The 22,528-nt window shown below is 52.2% G+C and overlaps 2 protein-coding genes and 1 long non-coding RNA gene across 3 annotated transcripts; 1 reads left to right on the forward strand and 2 right to left on the reverse strand.

Moving 5' to 3' along the window:
* Positions 1 to 85: 85 nt before the first annotated feature.
* On the reverse strand, positions 86 to 4,591 carry LOC129659674 (histone H2B type 2-K1). The gene is made up of 3 exons (XM_055591296.1): positions 4,407 to 4,591; positions 2,017 to 2,249; positions 86 to 1,121 (listed from the first exon to the last, which is right to left on the reverse strand). Exons 1-3 carry the CDS (start codon positions 4,536 to 4,538, stop codon positions 1,040 to 1,042), a joined length of 447 nt encoding a protein of 148 aa, XP_055447271.1. The 5' UTR covers positions 4,539 to 4,591; the 3' UTR covers positions 86 to 1,039.
* Positions 4,592 to 4,724: 133 nt separating this feature from the next.
* On the forward strand, positions 4,725 to 6,728 carry LOC129659675 (uncharacterized). The gene is made up of 3 exons (XR_008718174.1): positions 4,725 to 6,086; positions 6,170 to 6,253; positions 6,526 to 6,728. It is a non-coding gene; the product is annotated as an uncharacterized LOC129659675 (long non-coding RNA).
* An 888-nt stretch (positions 6,729 to 7,616) lies between these two features.
* ABCF2 (ATP binding cassette subfamily F member 2) lies at positions 7,617 to 22,523 on the reverse strand. Its single transcript, XM_055591290.1, has 15 exons — positions 22,368 to 22,523; positions 21,458 to 21,660; positions 16,774 to 16,986; positions 15,943 to 16,125; positions 15,688 to 15,859; positions 14,453 to 14,548; positions 13,075 to 13,177; positions 11,521 to 11,616; positions 11,262 to 11,381; positions 11,081 to 11,170; positions 10,608 to 10,718; positions 9,919 to 9,981; positions 9,581 to 9,709; positions 8,911 to 9,114; positions 7,617 to 8,240 (listed from the first exon to the last, which is right to left on the reverse strand). Exons 2-15 carry the CDS (start codon positions 21,615 to 21,617, stop codon positions 8,103 to 8,105), a joined length of 1,878 nt encoding a protein of 625 aa, XP_055447265.1. The 5' UTR covers positions 21,618 to 21,660; positions 22,368 to 22,523; the 3' UTR covers positions 7,617 to 8,102.
* Between the last annotated feature and the right edge of the window lie 5 nt (positions 22,524 to 22,528).

A 22,528-nucleotide genomic window follows, 5' to 3' on the forward strand; every position in this document is an offset into this window, starting at 1 on the left:
TGTGAGCTGGTCCTGGAATCCACAGAATGTCTGTGGTTCCACCCAGACTCCGCTCCACAAAGCCAGAATAGCCCAGTTTTAAGAGTTCTGTCCCATTGTCTCAAAGTTCTAAGGCTGTGAGGGGAAGGGGTGCAGGTACAGGATTGGGGACGCTTATCTCTGAGGACACCCCGGAGGTGGCATGCCAGAGGGCGTGGGCTCCCTTGTAGCAAGCCTTGGCCAGGGTGGACAGTGGGGTCAGCCGTGGCTACTTCCCTTGCAAGGATCAAATGAAAGAACGGGCTTTGTTTGATGTCACCCTGTAGACCGTGAGGTTTTGGATGGTTGTTAGTCCTAAGGGCATTTGTCCAGCTGTCCTCTCGGCTGGAGACCAGGCCCAGCCTCCCTATGCTTGTGTGTGACTGCACCGCAGGGGCAAAGGGGCAGGAGTTGGGCTTGGCAGGCCTGGGTTCACGCGGCTTGTGGAATCTTAGTTCCCCAACCGGGAACTGAACCCAGGCACGCGGCAGTGAAAGTGCAGAGTCCTACCCATTGGGTAACCAGGGATGTCCCCATGCTTCCCCCTTTAAGTGAGCACAAACACGCCAGTTCCCCTGGGGTCTGACATCACTTCACATGGTTCGAGTGAGCTGTACCTGTGTAAAGAATGGTGTTGCAAGGAGTAGTGGGTGGGTCTCAGTGGTGTTTGGGGGCTCCTTCTGAGCTCTCTGTGGGTTTCCCCATCACTGCTTCAGGCTCACAAGGACATTCTTTGGAAAATTCAAAGCATATCAGCCTGGCTTGGGTCTGCTGGGGTGTGCTTTTGGCTCAGTGTCGAGTGGGGAACGTCTGAATAAATATATAAGGCAAGGGGCAAAGGACAGGGGAGGAGAGAGACAGAGGCAAAGAGGATCGGGAGAGGAATCCACGTGTCCCCAGAGCTTCCAAGGACGTTGCCGAAATGCAGATCCCCATTCAGCACTCTGAGCTGGGGCCCAGGATTCTGCATTCCTAACAAGCTCCCAGGGTGTTACAGAAGCTGCTGGTCTGTGAATCACGCCTAGAGTAGCAAGGAGTGTAAACACAGCAGGAGTGGGGAGGAGCTGAGCTTCCGGGCCAGGTCTCCCGAGCCAGTCTTTTTCCTGCCGTGGGACAAAAGCGTGGATAATTAGTTCTCACCACGTGGCATCTCCACTGTAGGCTTGACAACGGAGGAAACATGCATGACGTATGTTGGGTAACAATTCAGCCATCATTACAGCGAGCCTTTCAATATATGAACTTGAAGTTACAAAGGGAATGTAAAGGATTTTGGACTGTTCACTCAGTCCTAGCCAGCCCTTCACTCCACCGCCGCAGAGGCTGAATTAGAGACAAAAGGAGAATATGGTCGTGTTATGTAGTGAATCTAGGTGCAGGATGGACAAGTGGTTATGGTACTATTTTTGCTTTTTTTTTTTTTCCAAAATAAAATGGGGGAAGAAAAGTTACGAGTCTCAAAAACATTCTCACCAATTTGTTCTGAAATTAAGGGGAAGAAAACCTTAGGGGAAAACAAGAACATCTTCAAGATCCCAGTAAGTTACTTCAAAGCTGGTTTGGGCCTTTAGTTTTTGTATCTTATAGATCTGTGTAGCCCCTGTGCCCAGCACAGGACAAAAATAATAGTCTTCTAGAAATGGCCTCACAGAACCCCATCCCGAAGGAGGGATGCACGTGGAATTTCAGGCCCAGAGAGGGCGTGATGGAAACAGCCAGCGGCAGACTCAGGATTCTAACCCAGACCAGGTCGTCCCTCATCTCACCTAAGAACAAGATGGCTGTACATTTATAAAGAGTCACTTGTCACTCATGGGCCCCACCCAGAACGCAGGTGTTAAGAGGTATGAGGTATGCATAAGTGTTCTTCTATCTTGGGGGCGTGAAAAGTAGTGACACCCTGCCCCACACCACACCTCACCTCCACGCATCCCTTTTTGAAATCAGCACAACACAGGAGAGCAGTGCAGCCTTTATTAAGGTCGGGCCCCGGCTCACTTGGAGCTGGTGTACTTGGTCACGGCCTTGGTGCCCTCGGACACGGCGTGCTTGGCCAGCTCCCCAGGCAGCAGCAGACGCACGGCCGTCTGGACCTCCCGGGATGTCAGTGTGGTTCGACCCGAGTACTGGGCCAGCCGGGCGGCCTCGCCGGCCAGCCGCTCAAACAGATCGTTCACGAACGAGTTCATGATGCTCATGGCCTTGGAGGAGATGCCGATGTCAGGGTGCACCTGGGGAAGCAGCAGGAGCAATCTGTTAACAGGGGGGCTCTGCCTGATGCCACAAGCCCCACCCCCAAGTTGGGGACCGCAAGGCTGCCTCATCACCCTCTTTCCAGAGGCCAGACAGGTTACTACTATATCCAAGTTAAAAAACAGAAAAGTTTCTCCCAACTGCAAGAGATAAGGAATGCTGCCTTTTTTTTTCCCCCCTTTTTCCATTTAGTGATTTGCACAGTGTTTTGTACCATGGATGCATCATAGTTTATATCACCATCCCTCTCTTCATGGACATTTAGAGGGTGTGCTTTACTTTTTGCTATTACATCGTGTTATAATAAATACATGTCTTTGAACACTGAACACTTGTATGAGCAAGCTGGTTATCCCTAGAAATTCCTAGAGGGCTCGTGCACATAACTTGGTAGATCGTTAACCAGATTATTTTCCAGAAAGGGCACACCCAGGACACACTCTCTGCACAGCCTGGGAGTGAGGAGACTGGGATCTGGGGCTGTCCCATGAGTCCCTGTGGGACCTTACACAAGGCACTTTCCTCTGAGCCTGTTTCCTCTTCTGTCACACCAGCTTTTGAACTAGGTGATCTCTAGTAAAACAAATGGGAGGGACCTTATAACAATCCTAACACGTGAGCAGGCAGACACCATTTCTCTGCGAAAAGTAAAAGTAAAGTGAAGTCGTTCAGTCGCGTCCGACTCTTTGTGACCCCGTGGACTGTAGTCTACCAGGCTCCTCCGTCCGTAGGATTTTCCAGGCAAGAGTACTGGAGTGGGTTGCCATTTCCTTCTCCAGGGGATCTTCCTGACCCAGGGTCTTCCGTGCTGTAGGCAGACACTTTACCATCTGAGCCACCAGGGAAGCCCATTTCTCTGCGAAGTGGGAGGGAAGTGACTGCTGACATACACATCAGGCCAGTGATGGAGGTCAATGAGCACCCTGGCTCCTGGCCCGGCCACTCCCTCTCCACACAGCCTCTAGGGGCCACGGATCTGACAGTGGGTAACCTGAGCCGGACCCTGGTCATCACATCTTCTTCCCTTTAGGTGGCCAGGGCAGTGGCCCCCCCCTCGACCCAGGGGACCCGCTCAGCAGCTCTCTTTGGGGAGCCCAGTCCTGCCCCAACGCTCCCTTCACAACTTTGGAGCCGAAAAGCTAGGCTAAGCTGCAGAGGGCTCACTAACACTGGCTCCCACCCCATTTTCACCAGGACCCCGGAGTCTTTGCTGCTGCCCTTTGGCCCGTCCACATGGGTGCCGGGCCCACCCCGTGAGAGCGCTCCTGGAGATCCCGGCCGTCCGGTCACTCAAACTGCTTATGGGATTTCAGACCGGAGACAAGGTCCATGTCTGGGGTCTGATCTCACAAGGGGTGAGACTCAGGCAGGTGAGGGGAGGAGACCCAGGGCAGGCAGCTCCCTGCCGGGCCCAGCTCTGCTGAGCAGCGCAGAGCATCTGAGGCCAGGTGGCCTGGGATCCTTCAGACACCGCGGTTGCGTGCCCTTTGGTGGCAGTGCGTGAGTCCCAGGGGTAGATGGTCCTCACAGGCGCGCTGGGAGTCTGAGTGTGGGTTACGGTTGGGGCTTACCCAGGCTCAGGGCCGGCCCGGGATGGGGGTCTGGGGTAACCTCCACTGCTGTCAGGTCACGTGACCCAGTCACCCCGCTGAGCCCTTAGTACCTTAGGTTCCTTATCTATAAGGTAGACCAACCCCTCAGCCCCTCAAAGACGGAGCGCCGCCCACCTGGGGGGCTCCCCCAAGACCGCAGTTCACTGGAGCTAACTCCTCGCTTCGGCCACGGCTAACTGTCCCTCTTGTTTGGACCAGCCTGTTTGACACCTGATCACCGTCAGCCCTGCACTTTCCGGTGGTCTTCCGTTACTTAAACTGTCCCACCTAAGGTCCCACACGACCGTTTAGTCTGTCCCAGAGCCCTGTAGCCTCTGGACCGGGGTGGGAGCATGTTTGAATCGCCTCCTGCCCGTCACAGGCGCAGGACAGACACGGAGCGGCCTCCCAGGGCCTCTGAGATGAAGAGAGACCCCACAAGAGGGGCACAGGTGCCTCTGTGCAGGGAGTGAACTCCATCTAGGCCCTTTCCAGGCTTTCGCCAGCCCCTGCCCCACGCCCATGGTGGCCCCCCATGCTCACCTGCTTCAGCACCTTATAGATGTACATGGAGTAGGTTTCTTTGCGCCGGCTGCGCCTTCTGGACTTCTTGTCCCCAGGACTCCGGCCCCGCCGGCCCCCAGACTGCTGCAGCTGTCCGTGCTCGGCGCTCATCCTCCTGGTCCTCCCGGCGGCCTCTTCCTACGTATTGGGCGAACTTTTAAGAGGTCAGCTGCCCGTCCACCTGGAGGGGCTGGGGGCCAGCACCTGGGCGCAGGGGCGGGGCCGGGCCCAACCCTGTTCAGAACGTGCTCTGCGTTAATCCTGAAAGAGCCTAATGGCTCCTTCCTCTCCACCGCCCCCAGGACTCCATCTCTGAATAAGCCTCCACCAGCCCCCTTCCCCACCCTTCTGTCTCCCAAAATACTTGTAATACACACGTTAGAGTTCAGGCTGTGCGCTCACTCAGCACCCGTGTGCTCGCATGGATGGCTGAGTGCTGGAGAGCTTCAAGAGGAACACAAGGCCCCCAGCACCGCCCACCAAGTGTTATTCACTCAGTCTCACTAGTGTTATTCATTCATTCACTTTGTGACCCCATTGTAGTCCGCTAAGCCCCTCTGTCCATGGAATTCTCCAGGCAAGAACACTGGAGTGGGTCACCCTTCTCCAGGGCATCTTCCTGACTCAGAGATCAAACCCGGGTCTTCTGCATTGCAGGCAGATTCTTTACCATCAGAGCCACTAGGGAAGCCCCCCTCCCCTTCTCCAAGGGCCTACAATTTAGCTGGAGAGATAAGACTGTTTCACCGGAAACCATCAGGGAAGGGTGAAAGGGTAAAAAGTGTGTGAAACTGAGTTTGGGAAAAAACGTAGTGAGGTCATCGCAGAGCACCAAGCTGAGCTCCCTGTGTTATCTGGCAGCTACCTGCTTCACACATGGTCATGTATATACGTCAGCGCGACTCTCCCAATTTGCCCCACTCTCCCCTTCCCCCGGGTCTACACGAACCTCCTCTACCCTTTGTCTCTGTTCCTGCCTGGAACTAGGTTCATCTATACCATTGTTCTAGATTCCATATACATGCATTAAAATATATTTGTTTTTGTCTTTCTGACTTACTTCTCTCTCTCTCTCTCTCTCTCTCTATATATATATATATATTTTAAAGATAGGCTATAGAAATCGACAATTGATTTAAAAAAAGAAGAAACCTCTGGCTTCAGGAAATAAATGGGGATTTGAAGCTGGTCTGGTAGGACGTGCGTGCATGCACAGTTGTGCCCGACTCTTTGCTACCCCATGGACTGTAGCCCGCCAGGCTCCTCTGTCCATAGCATTTTCCAGGCAAGAATACTGGATCAGATTGCCATTTCCTTCTCCAGGGGATCTTCCCCACTCAGGGATCAAACCCGGGTCTCTTGCGTCTCCTGCATTGGCAGGCTGATTCTTTACCATTGTGCCACCTGGGAAGCCCCTGGTATGATGGGTACAATTTAACTGGGGAGAGAGATTTTAGTTAGGAGGAAAGGGAGAAAGAAATCAGTGGGTGTGGTTTCGGGGAGGCAGAAGATGGTGCAGAACCTGAGCCCAGACAGGTGAAGGCAGCAGGAACCACAGCTGGCAGGGCCTGACAAGGGAGGGTTTCGGTGAAGGCAGACTGGAAGAAGCCCGAGTGAGAAACACGGGGTGCTGTCTGTGAACACGGGGCCCCTATGGAAGTAAGCTGTGAAGGGAAGGGGAAAAAAAGGTGCTATTCTGCAGAGAAGGTGGTCTCACTTTGCACCTTGTGTGACTATTTCAGGTCCTTGAATGCTGTGGTTAAGGAAATCGAGAGCAACGGGATAAGCCCAGGCTGTGGGGAGAAGAGGGTTTTCCCAATAAAGAGGTGGGGAGGGGCCAAATGAGCATCACCTGCCATAGGCGCCTGAGCACCCTCCACTGCACCAAGCCCACACACCCCCAGTTCCCACCATTCAGCTGTGGCTGCGTGCCGGGGGTTGGAGGAGCAGGAGGGCAACTCTGGATCCAAAATAAGGCACTGATTTTAGGCACTTGTAGAAATGTGTATTTTGTGGGATTTTTTAAACATTGAAAAAAATGTTGAGGCTGGCCTTTTTTCTGGACAAGCTGACCAGCCTACTGTGTCCCTTCCTCCAGGCTTGGAGACCCCAACAGACTTCAGCGGGAGTTCTTCACACAACCAGGCCCTCCCTTGGCCAAAGTAGCAGCTCGTCTCTGTTCTCATTATCCTCCTAACCAAGCCTCTGGACACTCAGGACAGACTGACGAGCCATTTTTCTCCGGGCCCCTGCCCTTGGGCACAAAGCAACCAGGCCAGGCCCCTGGGGGTCAGAGGGTGGAGTCGGAGTGGAGTCCCTCACTCCAGCCTTGGGATCTAGGGCTCAGCTGCAGGCACTCACCTGATACCCTGTTCCCTCTGCCCAGGGCAGCTCTGGGACTCCACAGCCATCTGAGAAGACCCTACTCACCTTTCATGTTAGAGCACCGATCCCAGCTTTCTGGGCAGCTACTCACGAGAAACTTCCCTCCCTTTTAAGGTCTCCTGTGTAGCCTACCGTCTAAGTTACAAGTTAAAGGGCATTGATTTATGCCCTTTTCTGTCTTATTGGCTTTCCCATTAGACCGTGAGCTCCTCGGGGGTTGAGAGACCATCTGGGACTTTTTTTGTGTTTTACTGTCTTAGAAACCATGGCTGTGTATGTTTCCCCACTGGGGGAAACAGGGATGGTTGCTGAGGTTTCAGAGGTGAAGGCAGGCAGGAAGCCTGGTGACACAAAGGCTGGATGTGCTATTCAAGTTCAGACAGGCTATGCAAAGCCCTGGCTTGGGAGTGTTGATAAAATGGACACAGCGCTGATGAAAATTAAGGCTGTGGACAGGTTAACATCACAGAACTTCTTGTATCCCACCAGGAATACAGCAGCAGCACTGGGGAACGCTCAGCAATGTTAATTTCTGGTCTCATCTAGACCTATGGAACCAGAAACTCCGAGGCGAAACCCAGCAGTCTGTGATCCAATGAGTCTTCAGCTGATTCTGACGCACGTTAATGTTTGTGAACCACTGGCCTAAGTAAAGGCACAAGTTCAAATCAGAAGGGAAGAGAGTTCTTCCAGTGCCCACGGACAGTCCTCCATTTGCACCCAGCCCATGCTGAGGGCAGGTGAATGGTGGCACCACAGGGAGGAGCAGGAGAGGACCCAGAGACCCAAGGAGGAAGGCGGGGACCATGGCTTCTTCTTTCTTTATTGGACGCTTTGTAGATGTCACGCAGGTCTAAAAGTTACACCGTTAAATAATTATTTAAAAACCGACCAGGATTAAGGCCCTGGTCCAGAGCTCCAAACCAGAAGCAGAAAGGAATGGGGGCGGTGGGCTGGGGGGGTATTCCTCCAACATCACCAAAACCCAGAGAACGAGGATCCTAAGCTTTTTCACAGGCCAACCCGGGGCACGGGCCTGCGGGCTGACCCTCGGAGGCCTCTGGCTGCATCACTATCGGGTCAGAACCAGCGAGGAGCTGGCGGGAACAGCCAGCCGAGTCCAGACATGGACACAGTAGCTGGAAGGACAGGAGACAGACAGGTCCTGTCCAGCTGTGGATAGGATCAGAGTGCAGCTAAGGCAGGTGGGGGCAGGGGCTGGGGAGCAGTATTGCAGCAATGCAGGACGTGGCCCCGGGGGCTCGGCCCAGCCAGCCGGCCGGCAAGGCCTCACACGTTGTGGGTCCGCCTGGTGGGCTGGGGCTCCTCGCCCACCAGCTTGGACTTGAGGTGCTCCTTGTAGGCGAGGATGTCTCCAGGCCACTTGGTGATTGTCTGCTTCTCACAGACCCAGATTTCCTGTGCAACCTGGAGAGCAAACCCCAGACTTAGTCACCCTGGCCAGCGCCCTTCCCACCCCGGCCCAGGAGACTGTTCCCGGCAGAGTCTGAGAAAAAAACCCCATAAGCTCCCACCAGCCCACATCCAGCTCCATTTCACCCCCTCAGCGTTTCTGAGGATGGTCTAATCTAGACACCAGCAGGGGCTGGGGCCTTCCAAGCTGGAACCCGCCGGTCACCCCAACTGCTAGTTCCCCAGCAGGACCCAGACCTGTTCAGGGCCTCACTCTCGGCTTCCTGCGTTCCACCCCGTCTTCCTCACAGCTTCAGAGAAATGACCAGAAGCTTTCTCCCCAGTGACAAGCAGGAGCCCTCTGTCTAATCCAGAGGCTCCTTAGTACAATACTATTTCCAGGCTGAAGAATCCTGGAAACAATAGCAAAAGCACCCTGTTCGCTACTCAATTCTCTCCCTGATTTTGGCCAACGATGCCAAGTAGGCTAACAGCCCCAAATAGCTAATGAAGAATTAAAGTATTTCTGTGAAGGCTTTCTAAGTTTCTCAGAGAAACCATAAGATGTGGTCCTCTCCACCCTACGTCCTGCGCCCTTTTCCCAAACATGGTAATGTGGATTCAGTGTCCCCCATGTGCCATGGGGGTGTTCTACCCCCAACCGCGTCCTGGCCGCGAGTCTCACCTGTTGGATGAGTCTGAAGTCATGGCTGACCAGCATCATACCGCCCTCAAAGTCATTGATGGCATCTGCCAGGGCATCGATGGTCTCAATGTCCAGGTGGTTGGTGGGCTCGTCCAGGAAGAGCATGTGGGGGTTCTGCCAGGCCAGCCAAGCCAGACACACTCGGCACTTCTGCCCATCAGACAGGTTCCGGATCGGGCTCACCTGCGTGGAACCAGGTCATTTACGAGGTCTGGGGTTGCCCTCACCACGCATTAAGACTCACCTCTCCCCATGGCTTCTCTGTTATCACACAGACAGCGGGGCTCAGGAAGACCCCAGATCACACAGTAAGACAGTGGCACCCTGCCAATCCCTCAAGGGCCTAGAAGGGACACACCTGGAGTCTGAAGCCTGCCTCGGCACAGGGTCTTCACGCAGTGCAGCCGTCAGGGGACCTGAGTCTGGATCAGAGGACCCTGCGTTCTAGATCTCAATTTCCCTTGCTTTTAACACCATGGCCCATCCTGCTAGTCTGGGGGCAAGGGCATGTCAGAGACCAGCACGCGACCCCCCACCCTCCCTTGAGACTTTAGAGCTCCAATCTGTAACCACCTAGAGCAGAGGAAAAAACAGACGCCCAGCCCGTGTCTCCCAGTTGCCTGGGGTCCTCCCACCCCAATCCGCTGACCTGCTGTTTCCCTGTGAGACCGTATCGCCCAATGATCTTCCGCATCTCCTCCTTCTCCTTGATCTCGGGGTAGCATTTCATCATGTACTCCAAAGGCGAGAGGTCTAAGTCTAGCTGCTCTTGTAAATGCTACAGGGGAAAAAAAAAAAAAAAAAGAACCCACCCAGGTGTGCCTGGCGTTCTTCAAAGGCAGCCTGCTGGGGTAGCTGCCGCGTACCGTCTCTCTACCTCTCCCCGGGCAGCTGTTCAAGACTGCAGAAGCACCCGGAGCTGACCTGGGCACACGCGGCCCTGCTCGCACACCCTGGGCAGCTCCCCGTGCCCCACCAAGACTGTACCTGATGGTAGCGCCCTATCTTGACATGAGAGTGTTTTCGGATCATTCCATCTGTGGGCAGTAGCTACAGGAAGATAAAAAAAAAAAGAGTAGACAGCGGAAAGATAAGCACACAGACAAGGAAACCTGGTCAGAAGCAGACAGGAAGCAAACATACGTTCACACCAAGCAAGACTCCTACAACTTCCAAAACAGAACCCGCACCACCACCTCACAAACTGCTTTTCTGGCCACTCAGAGAAAATACACCGAGACAGATGTTCTCAGGGGAGGCAGAGACACACACCACATGATCCACTGGGTAGTTATTAAAGGACTACTATCCCCTGCACTGAACTGTGACAGAGGACTCGCAGGGGTCCAACATACGTTTTCTACAATAAAAACATTTCTAAATGCAGAGCCGCTCCTGTGTTCTAAATGCTCTGAACGAAGACACGGGAAGGCAGTGAGAACAGGCCTGGGTTGTCTCTCACAGGCTCTCTCACACACACACTCCTTCTCCCAGTTTTCTCTAAGAAAATGCCCTAAACATCACACTGGCCAGTGATGACCCGCCCCCCAGAGGACGGCTCACTCGTCATGAGAGCACGCAGGCCTTCCAAGACCAGTGGCCCTTGCATGCCGCCCCCCGACCCTGACACACTGGCATCTAATGCTGGAGTCCCACGCCCTGACTTGGCACCATACCTCTCCAGTTAGCAGCTTCAGAAGAGTTGACTTCCCTGCTCCATTGGGCCCCACCAGAGCCACTCGGGTGTCGAGATCAATACCGAACTCTAGATTGTTGTAGATGCAAGGCTGAGGGGGGTGGGGGAGAGAAACAGACCCAGGGGTAGGGTGATCAATCCAACTGGCAGAGCAATCTCGCTGAGCCCCCAGTCACCACTAGAGGCGGCGGGAGTGAGGAGGAAGGAAGCTCCATGGCAGCCCCCTACCCACTGCCTCCACCCACCAATGCGGCTGAGCAATGTCCCCTCCAAGTACTTGGAGGGGACCCCCACTCCTCTAAGGCTCTCAGTGAGGCAACCCAGGCTGCCAGGTCTGGAAACTCCCCAGCAGCACAAGGGTTAGTAGATGTGGTCAGCAAACAGGACACTCTTCTCGCCAGCTGACACCTCGTACAATGTACCCCAGCCTCCCAACCACACCCACGTACTCACCCCATCTTTCGTGTACTTGAAGCTGACATTCTGCACCATAATAACAGGCGGAGGGATCTTGCCACATGGTGGGAAATAAAATGACAGCGTCTAGGAAGAGGATAAAGAGGTGTTTATCAAGTCAGGTCCTTCCTTATCCATCTCACCTTAGGCCACATAATTCCACCCAACCAGACCCTACCTTGTCGCTCACAACCCTCTCTGTCAGTCCTGATGCCATCATTTTCTGTAGCGTCTTCTCCTTGCTCTGGGCCTGCCGGGCCAGCTTGGCACTGCCATGACCAAACCTAGCAATGTAGTTCTGAAAGAGTGCAGAGAGGGGGCTTGCGTGTGGGCAGGTACCCCACGATTCATCTGAAAAGAGGGTAAAGGACTTCTCTAGCCCCCGCACCTCCCCAGACACCTTCCGTCAGCTCTCTCGGAGGAGATCGTGACCCTACCTTCATGTGTGCGATCTGATCCTGCTCCCAGTGAAACCTCTTCATCTGGTTCTCTTCCAGCTCCAGCCGCGTCTTCACATACTGATCGTAATTACCCTGCAGGAAGACGCACTGGGTGAGATGGGCAGCGCTAGCCTCGGCCCTGGGTCCTCACTCAGGGGGTGTTCGAGATGGCACCTGACTTGGCCCTGGCTATGGGGTGGTGCAGCGGGGGAAGAGGAAGTGCATTAAAGAAACATATTCTGGGACTTCCCTACTGGTTTAGCAGTTAAGACTCTGAGCTCCTAATGCAGGTGGCCCGGGTCTGATCCATCATTAGGGAACTAGATCCCACATGCCACAACTAAGACCCAACACAGCCAAATAAATAAATATTAAAAAAAAAGAAGCATATCTGAATTTAGAAGCTGAGGTCTTTTCAAACTGTGTGCCTCTCCTTCCTAGAGCAGGGATTCAGACTAAATCCTCGGGTTAGCCATAAAGACACCCACAGCCCGGGCAGGAGCCCTGAAAACCACTGTCATACTGATCATCAAGAGGCTCACAGCCTTCCAAGGGCATGTGCATCCCCTCCCCACCTGGAGAGGCTGAAGCCCCAGGCAGGCCACAAGAACTGCCTCCAGGTGGGAAGACACCAGACCAGTCAGATTTAGGACCTGGCAGAAGGCAATGGCACCCCACTCCAGTACTCTTGCCTGGAAAATCCCATGGATGGAGGAGCCTGGGGGGCTGCAGTCCATGGGGTCGCTGAGGGTCGGACACGACTGAGCGACTTCACTTTCACTTTTCACTTTCATGCATTGGAGAAGGAAATGGCAACCCACTCCAGTGTTCTTGCCTGGGGAGTCCCGGGGACGGCGGAGCCGGGTGGGCTGCCGTCTATGGGGTCGCACAGAGTCGGACACGACCAAAGTGACTTAGCAGTAGCAGACCCTGCACTATGGACTTCCGTGGTGTCTGTCTGCAAACACCCAGACTCAAGCTAAACATCCATCAGGGTCTGACAAATAAGTTACAGGACAGCCACGCAATGCAATACCATGCAGTCACTGGAAAAAAAGGGGGGCAATTTAAATATACTCATATGGAAAGCTGTCCAAGACATATTAAAATTTAAACTCAACCAACAGGATCATGGTATGGGTACATAAAATTTTTTACAAATGCTTGCAAGTACATGTGAAATTTCTGAAAAACTATGTAAGAACTATTAACACTCCTCTGGTGAATACAACTATGAATAAAGAGGAATTCTATTTTTCATAAGCAGCTACTCAAGAAGGCAGAGGGCAGCAAGGCCTGCCTGGGCACCGTGAAGAGGCAGCCTCTCTGCATAAGGCAAACATACACCCCGTGCACAGGCTGCCAATCCATGGCCTATGGCCTGAAAGCAATTACTTTGGGACTAAAATAAAACAGGCTGCAGAACTCCCTGTCCACATCTTTTTATAGCAATAGGTAGAAAAGGGCTGCTAAGTCAAATTTTTTTTTAAAGGAGAACTTCATGGAACGGGTAAGCACAGAGGGTACTGCGGAGAAGCTAAGCCCACTCACCGTGTAATACTTCAGCTTCTTATTGTGCATGTGAATGATGTTGGTACAGACACCATTCAGGAAGTCCTGGGAATGGGAGACGAGGACCAAGATGCGCTTAAAACTGCAAAGCCAGAGAACCAATCAGGGAGGAGCTCAACATGGTAGACAGTTCACAACAGGGGAGCTGAACGTCGGGCCCAGAAAACCTTCATCCTTTCCCACCCTTATGCCTGAGCGTCCTCTAGATTTTCTGGCCAGTTGCCAGCTCTGAGCTGCCAGCGCTCAATCTGTGTATAAGGACACTAGGCGTTTTTCAAAGTGTGGTGAGGCAGTCGAGATTCCTCAAACTTCTGCTTTAACTTTCCAAAGAATGGAGTGGAGATGGCAATAATAGTGATGGTAAAATCAAAAGTGTGCACAAGCACCCATAAACACATTTAAAGCCAGAAGAGAACTGGAATGGGTATAGTAAAAATCACCAGGCTCTCCTTTTCATATTACTACCTTCATAGCTCAGTTGGTAAGGAATCTGCCTGTGATGCAGGAGACCCAGGTTCCATTCCTGGGTTGGGAAGATGGCTTGGAGAAGGAAATGGTAACTCACTCCAGTATTCTTGCCTGGAGAATCCTAGGGGCAGAGAAACCTGGCAGGCTACAGTCCATGGGGTCACAAGAGTCAGACATGACTTAGCGACTAAACCACTCCTTTTTATAAAGAAGGTAGCAGGTCACTGAAGAGACCATGGAAAGCCTTCTTCTAGAACTGGGGCAGCTTTCCAGGTTATCTGACTCTCAAGCAAAGGACCACGGCCATATGGGCTATTTTTCTCTTTGTCACTGCATCATGATCTTATATAAGGATCCTTGTTTAATATGATACAAATACAATTAAGAAAAAATATTATCTTTAATAAAAATGTTATATTTTAAATAATAGGAAAAAAAAACAAAAAAATAAAACAAAAAAATTCATATATTTAAGACTAAACAAAAGCTAACAAAATGGCCTGCCCTAAAGATGGTTACTGGGCTTTGCTGGTGGCTCAGTGGTATAGAACCAGCCTGCAATGCAAGAGACATGGATTTGATCCCTGGGTGGGGAAGATCCTCTGGAGAAAAAAATGGCAACCCACTTCAGTATCCCTGCCTGGAAAATCCCACGGACAGACAAGTCTGGCAGGCTAGAGTCCATGGAGTCCTAACAAGTCAGACACGACTGAGCGACTAAACAAGAACAAAGGTGGCCACCACCTCTTCAGTCTGGTCTCCCTCTGGCCTCACTTCGCTCCATTGCTCACTGCTCTAGTGTCACTGTGGGTCCTGGGTGTCATCTCCCCTGGACTCTGCTCAGCCCCTCCCTGAGGACCTGCCCCTTCCCCCCAGCCCTGCCTCTTACGTCTTTAGCTCTTCTTCCAACCACACACAAGCATCGAGGTCCAGGTGGTTGGTGGGCTCGTCCAGGAGCAGCATGAAGGGTCGAATGAAGAGGGCTCTGAAGACAGGAAAGGAGACAGAACCACTTCAGTCTACCGCGTGCTACACAGGAGGGGAGGGCCTGCCTGCCACCTGCAGCTCTGGTCAGGCCTGCACTGAGTCCTGAAATCAACTCTAGGGTCTACACCTCAGACAAAAGGTGAGAAGTAGGAGAGAAACCAGAGATGAAGGGTGGGGGTTAAAGAGCAGAAAACAGAACTGAGAAGCAGAGGGAAGATGTAGCTCGGACGTAAGGCTGTAAAAGTTCCTTATGAGTCTACAAGTCTCTTACACTAAGGCTGGTGAGCATCGGGATACACAAAAGGATACAGAAAAAGTACACTGCTAAAAAGCATGCAGGTGAGACCTAACTGGTGGGTTTGTTAGACTCTAGCAAAGAGGCCCAAGAATGTTCTTTTCTTAGATGGCATCTCAAGCAGGAGGAACAAGGGGACAGTGCTGGTCCCACCCCTGTGGTCACCACATCTGCAGCACTTTTTAGAAACCAGGTTTCCGGACGTCTGACTCCAGCACAGATGTGAAGAGGCCAGGAAATCTGTGTGTGTAAAAGCTGCCTAGTGAATCTGAGGCTACAACTCCTTGCCGGCACATGAAAGCAAGGCTCTTATGTTCCAGAGCACATTCAGGCACCCTTGCTGAAGCAGTGTATCAAGCCTCCCCAAGGCCCTGCGCAGAGAGGGGTGGGGGAAGGAACCACTTATGTGACTGGGGACTTCTTGGGGGATTGGTGCGGAAATGACGGCCTACAGAAACTGGTTCCAGATCAGGTCAAGAGAGGCAAGAAGGACAGATACCCTAGCGGCTGCCTAACAGGTTATCTTTATACAACAAGAATTAGAAAGGCTGAAGCCCAAAAAGCAGAGGGGGAGAGCAGTCGAGAGGAAAGAGACAGACCTATCCTCCCATTTACCTAGAGCTGGCCCTAGGATTCCTGAACACGGTGCCCAAGTCCAACAGGGACCACTTGGGTCAGGAAGCTCACTCTTTAGCTCATGTACACCACCCCCGCCCCTCCACACTGTTGGTATCTGGCATAGACTGACCACTGACCCCTGTTCTAAACAGTTCTGCGGGAGACAGCACTCAACCCTGAGAAGAGACACGGTGCCACGGAGGGCGGAGGTGGGGGAGACGCACCTGGCGAGGGCAACCCGCATCCTCCAGCCCCCACTGAAGTCTTTGAGCTTCTTGCGTTGCATGGCAGGCGTGAAACCCAGTCCGTGCAAGATCCGCGAGGCTCTCATCTCCGCCTTGTCGGCATCCAGCTCCTCCAGCCGCTCGTAGAGCTCTAAGAGCTTCTCACACTCCGCTGTGGACGGCGCGTGGCCAGTGAGGCTCCTGGGGCCTTTCCCGGGGGGAAGCCACCCCACGCCCCTGGGTCCGGAGCCCTACCGTCCTCATGAGCCAGCCGCTCAGCCTCCCTCTCCAGCATGGCCCGCTCCGTGTCCACTTCCATCACACACTGCAGGGGCGTCTTGTCACTAGGGGGCATCTCCCGAGTCAGATGGTAGATGTCAATGTGCTCGGGGATGGGCACTTCGCGTTTCCCAATAGCAGAGAGCAGCATGGACTTTCCTGAGAGAGGCAGGCGACAAACAGGGAGAGAAGGGGACGCTCAGCACAGCTCTGCCTGTCACTGCCCCACATCAGCCTCTCCACTCCAGTCAAACCAAGTTAGTTCAGTCACTCATTCGTGTCCGGCTCTTTGTGACCCCATGGACTGCAGCACGCCAGGCTCACCTGTCCATCACCAACTCCCGGAGCCTACCCAAACTTATGTCCATCACGTCAGTGATGCCATCCAACCATCTCATCCTCTGTCATCCCCTTCTCCCACCTTCAATCTTTCCCAGTCAAACCAAGACCTCCCCGTTTATTGAGTCCTTTCTTTCCTTTCATTCATTGAAATCCTATGACTGCCCCCTCAGTGGGACACGGTTCTGCCAGGTCCTGTCCCAGTCCTCCTCTGTGAAGTCTGTGCACCTACAAACGCTTCACACACCACTCCCACCTGCTCCTACCCACTTCTCTAGCACCTACTGCCTGCAATGACTCACGTGGTACTTATCACATGACTACTCTGTATGGGTAGGTGGGCACATCTGGCTCCCACCCATACTGCAAATGCCCAGCTTTGTACACAGCTGGTGCTAAGGAAACACTTGCTGAGCAACAGATGAGCCAAGAAGAGATACCTCCCACCTTGCTTTCCAAGGGCCTCACCAATTCCATTTAAGCCGATGAGGCCATAGCGACGGCCTGAGTTTAATTCCAGTTTGGTGTCGCTGAGCAGCTCTTGACCATGGAAGGTGAGGGAGAGGTTGATGATGTGGGCGTCAGTACTGTTGGGGTGAGAGGCGAGGACGCCAGTGACAGCTCGAGCAGCAGCTTTCTTCATTTCGAAGTCCTCCAGCTCCTTGGTCAGCAAATCCACTTCTGGGGACAGAAAAGAAAAGCAATCTGGGAAGAGGGCTGTAAGCCACGCTAAGCTCTTACACAAAAAGGCACATCTTGGGGCATCTGGGTGGCTCAGTCAGAAGAGCATCAGACTTTTACTGTGAGGGCTGAGGGCTCAGGCCCCTGCTTGGGCATTTGTGGCTTTTGCCCTTCTTTAAGTTACCACGTATTAACACATAAAAATCCAAAGGCTGAATGCGTGTCCTGAAGGACCAGGGCTCAAGATCAGGTTGAGCTGACTCAGATGTTTCATAAGCTTTAACACTACATGTAGTTCGGCCCTGGTATCCTGCTTTCATGGACATTTTTTACTTCACAACTTGTCCTTTTAATTCTAACTTCTCTTGTTCTTAGATGATATGACGCATGGTAGCAATGGCTAGAACTCCAAATCGTCCTCTATGAGTGTGTATTAAAAATTAGCTGTCGTTGTTCAGTCGCTGAGTCATGTCTCACTCTTTGTGATCCCCATGGACTGTAGTCCACCAGGCTCCTCTGTCCATGGGATTTCCCAGGCAAGAATACTGGAGTGGTTGCCATTTCCTTTTCCAGGGGATCTTTCCAACTCAGGGATCGAACCCGTGTCTTTTTCATGCGCAGGCGGATTCTTTAGCACTGAGCCATCAGGGAAGCCCCCAAATTAGTATCAATGCCCCAGAGAAAGCAGATGCTACAGAGGTGCAGTTCTCTTCCTCTACAACCTAGAGAGTTTCCAGGTGCTAATTCCAAGAAGCTATACTGCCTGGAAGGAACCAGTACAAGAAAACAGAGAGGGGTCCAGGGCAGTTTTGGTGGAGGAGAGGAATTTAAAAAGTCTTTCTACACAGTTGAGTCACCAGGCTTTTCACAGCCCCATTTTGTGCCAATCCTTTTTCTAGATCTTGAGACGACAGTGTAGAGAGAAGTTTATGATCTAGATAAGGAGTTAGTACGGAGAAGGCAATGGCACCCCACTCCAGTACTCTTGCCTGGAAAATCCCATGGACAGAGGAGCCTGGTAGGCTGCAGTCCATGGGGTCGCTGCCAGTCGGACACGACTGAGCGACTTCACTTTCACTTTTCACTTTCATGCATTGGATAAAGAAATGGCAACCCACTCCAGTATTCTTGCCTGGAGAATCCCAGGGATAGGGGAGCCTGGTGGGCTGCCATTTATGGGGTCGCACAGAGTCGGACATGACTAAAGCGACTTAGCAGCAAGGAGCTAGTAAACTTTTTCTTAAAGGGCCAGATGGTAAATATTTTAGGGTTATAGCCCTAGTAGCAAAATCACAACTATTACATAGGTACATCCATTACCATTTGAAACATAACCACTTAAAAAATGTAAAAAACATTCTTAGCCTGGGAGGGGGTGGCTTACAAAACAGGCTGGCCACATTTGGCCAGCTGCCTGCTTTTGTAAATAAAGTTTTATTGGGAGACAGTCACACCCAACACTTTCATGTTGTCTATGGCTGCTTTCCACCACAATGGCAAAGCTGAACAGCTGCATCAGAGACCATATGGGCCACAGAGCTGCAAATATTCACTATCTGGATCTTTACAGAAAAAGTTTGCCGATCTCTGGACAGTATCTCCATGTGCTCAGGGAAGAAGATCAAAATTAAAGGAAAGCTACACAGCCAACCCTCTGTATCCATAGTTCTGCATCCAAAATCATGTTTAATTCAAATGTGGGTTAAAAAAAAAACACTCCAGAGAGTTCCAAATAGTAAAACTTGAATTTGCCACACACTAGCAACTATTTCATATATTTATGTTGTATTAGATACAGTAAGGAATTTAGAGATGTGCCAGGTTATATGCAAAGACTACATATACCATTCTATGTAACAGCCTTGAGCAACTGTGGATTCTGGTATCCACAGGGATCCTGGGACCAAACCTCAGCAGACACCAAGACACAGCTATACAACTTTTCTCTTGATCTTTGACAGTTTATTGGAGAAGGAAATGGCAACCCACTCCAGTACTCTTGCCTGGAAAATTCCATGGATGGAGGAACCTGGTAGGCTACAGTCCATGGGGTTGCAAAGAGTTGGACACGACTGAGTGACTTCACTTTTCCAGTTTATAGCATCTATGACCTAAATCATCTCCTGAGCTTTAAGACTTATACCTCACTGTCTTGGCCTATAGCATCCTAGAAAACAGGCTCAAAAGATAAGTGAACAGCACTGAATAAATGGGAGAAAGGATTCTGGAATAAACTTTATCAGAAGGAATACTGTAGACTTCACAAGTAGCCCCTTTCTATTCATTTCCCAAACAAGGGGACCAGATGAACTCCAGTACCCATCCTAAAGAGTCTCACATTCGAAAGGTTGAGTAGTTTGTCAGAAGTCACTTTCTTTGATATTTCTTGATCTTTCCATATCTCACTACCTAAAGAAGACCATGTAGCAATGGTAACTACCAGGTTGGAGAATTAAGTAATTCCAAACTCAGAGAAGAGAGCAGACCCAGTCTTGTGAGAGAGGACAGATGATCCATTAGTTATGAAAGCAGAAATGACCCTGGGTCCCTGGCAATAAGAAATATTTTCAGAGAGAAAGCTGGGAAAAACCCAGATTTTATATTTTAGAACAGTAGCTCCCTGAGGAAGCAGGGGGAAACCCAAAGCTCCCTTATGACTGAGTTAGGGGTGGTACAGCTGGGCTTGCCCTGACAAATTCTGATTTTCTAGGGAGAAAGGCAAAGAAGTTTGTAATGGGAACTGTGGACAAGAGTCTCAAAGTGGGATTCGGTTGTCTACTTTTCCAACTCATCCAGAAAGTACTACAGAATTGAGGCTTAACCCCTGTCCCTGAGAGCCTAGAGGGAGCCCTACTTGACAGATCACAAACCAGCCCTCTTGTCCCCTCCCACCGTTCTTACCTACCCATCTCCCTGCTACCCTGGCCAGGAGGAAAATCTCCCCGCTACCCTGGCCTGGAGGAAAATCTCCCCGCTACCCTGGCCGGGAGGAAAATCTCCCTGCTACCCTGGCCGGGAGGAAAATCTCCCTGCTACCCTGGCCGGGAGGAAGGCTGCCTGACCTGACCACACAGTCCTCCCTCACAACTCTTATCCTGGAGACGATTCCTACCATTTAACTCTCTCCTCGCAATCATTTTAAACCCTGTTTTTTTCAGAATTCCTGTCTCTGTTGCAACTTGCATGAATAATTCTCTCCTCCTGCAACTTTACCTAGTATCTCTGTCTGCAAGGGTAATCATGCAAAAAAAGAAGTATTACCCAAGACACAGTCCCTGCACTCAAAGATCAAACAATTCAGATGGAGAGATAGATACAATGAAGGTAACACTGGGATACCCCTGGAGGTTCAGTGGTTGGGAGTCCTTACTTCCTCTGCAGGGGACATGGGTTGAATCCCCTAGTCTAGGAACTAGGATTCCATATGCCGTGTAGTACTGGCCAAAGAAAAAGCAACCCTAGAGATAGTGTGTGTTTGTGTTTGCGTGCGCACGCGCTCACTGTGACCCCGTGGACTGTAGCCCACCAGGCTCCTCTGTCCATGGGATTCTCCAGGCAAGAATACTGGAGTGGGTTGCCATTCCTTCTCCAGGGGATCTTCTCGACCCAGGGACTGAACCTGGGCTTCCTGCATTGCAGGCAGATTCTCTACCATCTGAGCCACAGGGAAGCCCTGGATAGATAGTACAGAGATATAGTGAATAGCAGTATTATTGAGGTCAGGCTTGACAGGGAAAGATTTTACCACCTTGAGCTGGGCCCTAAGAGAAATGTCAAATGTAGCTAGTATAAAAATTAGAGTATAAGAACCTCAATTTGTAAGTGGACAGAAATGTGGTGACTATTCAAGGGACAACAGTAGACAACAGAGAAGGCCTGTTTAGAAAGCTTTTAGGAGCAAGGAAGAAGGCTGGCATAGACAACCAAGAGCCTGGAATATTCTTTATCACACACTTCCCTGTTTCCCCATCTAGACTGCAAGTTATCAGAGGAAAGCCCATGCTTATAGTGCCTCAGTATTCAGTGATCTTGTGTCTAATACTTGAGAAGCGCTTGTAACAGAAACGCATCTCTTTCCCAGGAAAAACCCATTAAACAATTCATATGTTTCTGTCTTGTTGGTACAGTCACTGCCCCAGGAGGACAAGGGTATCAGTTGGCAAACAGCCTGGCACACTGCCTCCATGTGTAGAAATGAAAATTCAGAAAGGGGCAGGGACCTGACCTGCAAATCTAGAAGACAGGGCAGCAAGGCAGCACAACAACTCTCATATTTGCTTGCCACTGTGTATATGAGAACTGTGTTCAGTTTCCTTGATCAAGCTCCAACCCTACTGGTTCGGTTCATCATGAAAAGTTTGTGGCACCAGATACACTCTCTGGCATTTCCAGCATCCTGACTCAGATTCCAGCAGGGGCATCCACTGGGTCCCAGCAACCACCCCAGGAACCCACCTCTCCCTCTATTCACCTGTGGTCTCTCGGCCATTGGCCTCCTCATTTCTCTCCTCTGCCACCTGTGGCTCTGTGATGGCATCTCCGTTTTCTTCATGTCCTTTTCTGGGCCGCTGTCGGGCTTTGGCAGCTTCCTTCTTTTTGGCTGCCTTCTTCTTAGCCAGGTCGGAGGGCATGGTGATGAACCACAGGGAAACCGTTACTGTTCTTCCAGAAAGCCTGAAGGAAGGCAAACACCCCCAAATTCTAAACTTCTGCACAGTGCCTGGGCCTTGTGCTCCATCCGTCTCAGGAACTCCCTAGCAAGCTTCGGCTACCCAGCTCCGCCCCAGCCTAAAGTCGCTTCCAACTTTTGTCAGGATGTCTCCAGCCAGTTCGGCTTCTCTGCCGCTCTTCCCATCTCACCAGCTCTTCCCTCAGGGCTTTGTCCACCAATCCCCACGGCCTCGCTCTGGAGACGCTCCTCCTTTCAGGGCCTCCACTTGAGGGACCGGGTTCTGCCCCTCGGCACACGTCCCCGGTCTCCAGTTTCCCCACAACTTGGCGCTCCACGCTCCGGCCGGCCGCCTCACTTTCCCGGGCTTCCTCCCTCCCGTCTACCTCAGGCCTCCTCCCCGTCTTCCCCATCCACACCACCCGGCCGCCGAGTCCAGCTTCTCCCCGGGGCGCCCTCGTCTTCCCCCCCACCCCCCGTTGTGAGTACCCGCCGGAGTCTCTTCATTCGCCACCCACCACCACCCCTCCGAGCCTCCCCCAGCCTCCGCCCGTCAGCTTCTCTCTCTTGGCCCCTTCTCCTCCCTTGCAGTCGCCTCCATCCCAGCCCAGTCCCTCCTCCCTCTTCTCGTCCCCCCCTCCGCCTCACCCCCTCACCGGCCTGCACCCTCCCCCGCCCCCGCCTCCTTCCAGCGCCCCTTCCCCCAACTCACTGGGCCTCTCCGCTCGGCCTCTGTCGCAACAGAGCGGCTTCTTGAGCTCCTCCGCGTGCGGCCGGCTCACCAGCCAATCACGGCCTCGCGCGGCTCTCGTCGCGCCGCCGCGCAGACTCCTGGGAAGTGTCGTCCTCCGGCCACCGCTGCCGAACCTGAGA

The sequence above is a fragment of the Bubalus kerabau genome, chromosome 8 (assembly GCF_029407905.1).
Source record: "Bubalus kerabau isolate K-KA32 ecotype Philippines breed swamp buffalo chromosome 8, PCC_UOA_SB_1v2, whole genome shotgun sequence".
Classification (NCBI taxonomy): domain Eukaryota; kingdom Metazoa; phylum Chordata; class Mammalia; order Artiodactyla; family Bovidae; genus Bubalus; species Bubalus kerabau.

Coding starts and splice junctions, on each gene's coding strand:
- ABCF2 (XM_055591290.1), bottom strand. CDS start 21,617: ATGCCCTCCGACCTGGCTAAGAAGAAGGCAGCCAAAAAGAAGGAAGCT. Junction 10,719..11,080: donor TCAAGTACACGAAAGATGGG/GTGAGTACGTGG, acceptor CACCCCCCTCAG/CCTTGCATCTACAACAATCT. Junction 8,241..8,910: donor ACTTCAGACTCATCCAACAG/GTGAGACTCGCG, acceptor TTTGCTCTCCAG/GTTGCACAGGAAATCTGGGT.
- LOC129659674 (XM_055591296.1), bottom strand. CDS start 4,538: ATGAGCGCCGAGCACGGACAGCTGCAGCAGTCTGGGGGCCGGCGGGGC. Junction 2,250..4,406: donor TCTATAAGGTGCTGAAGCAG/GTGAGCATGGGG, acceptor CTGCTTCCCCAG/GTGCACCCTGACATCGGCAT. Junction 1,122..2,016: donor ACCAAGTACACCAGCTCCAA/GTGAGCCGGGGC, acceptor GTCCCACGGCAG/GAAAAAGACTGGCTCGGGAG.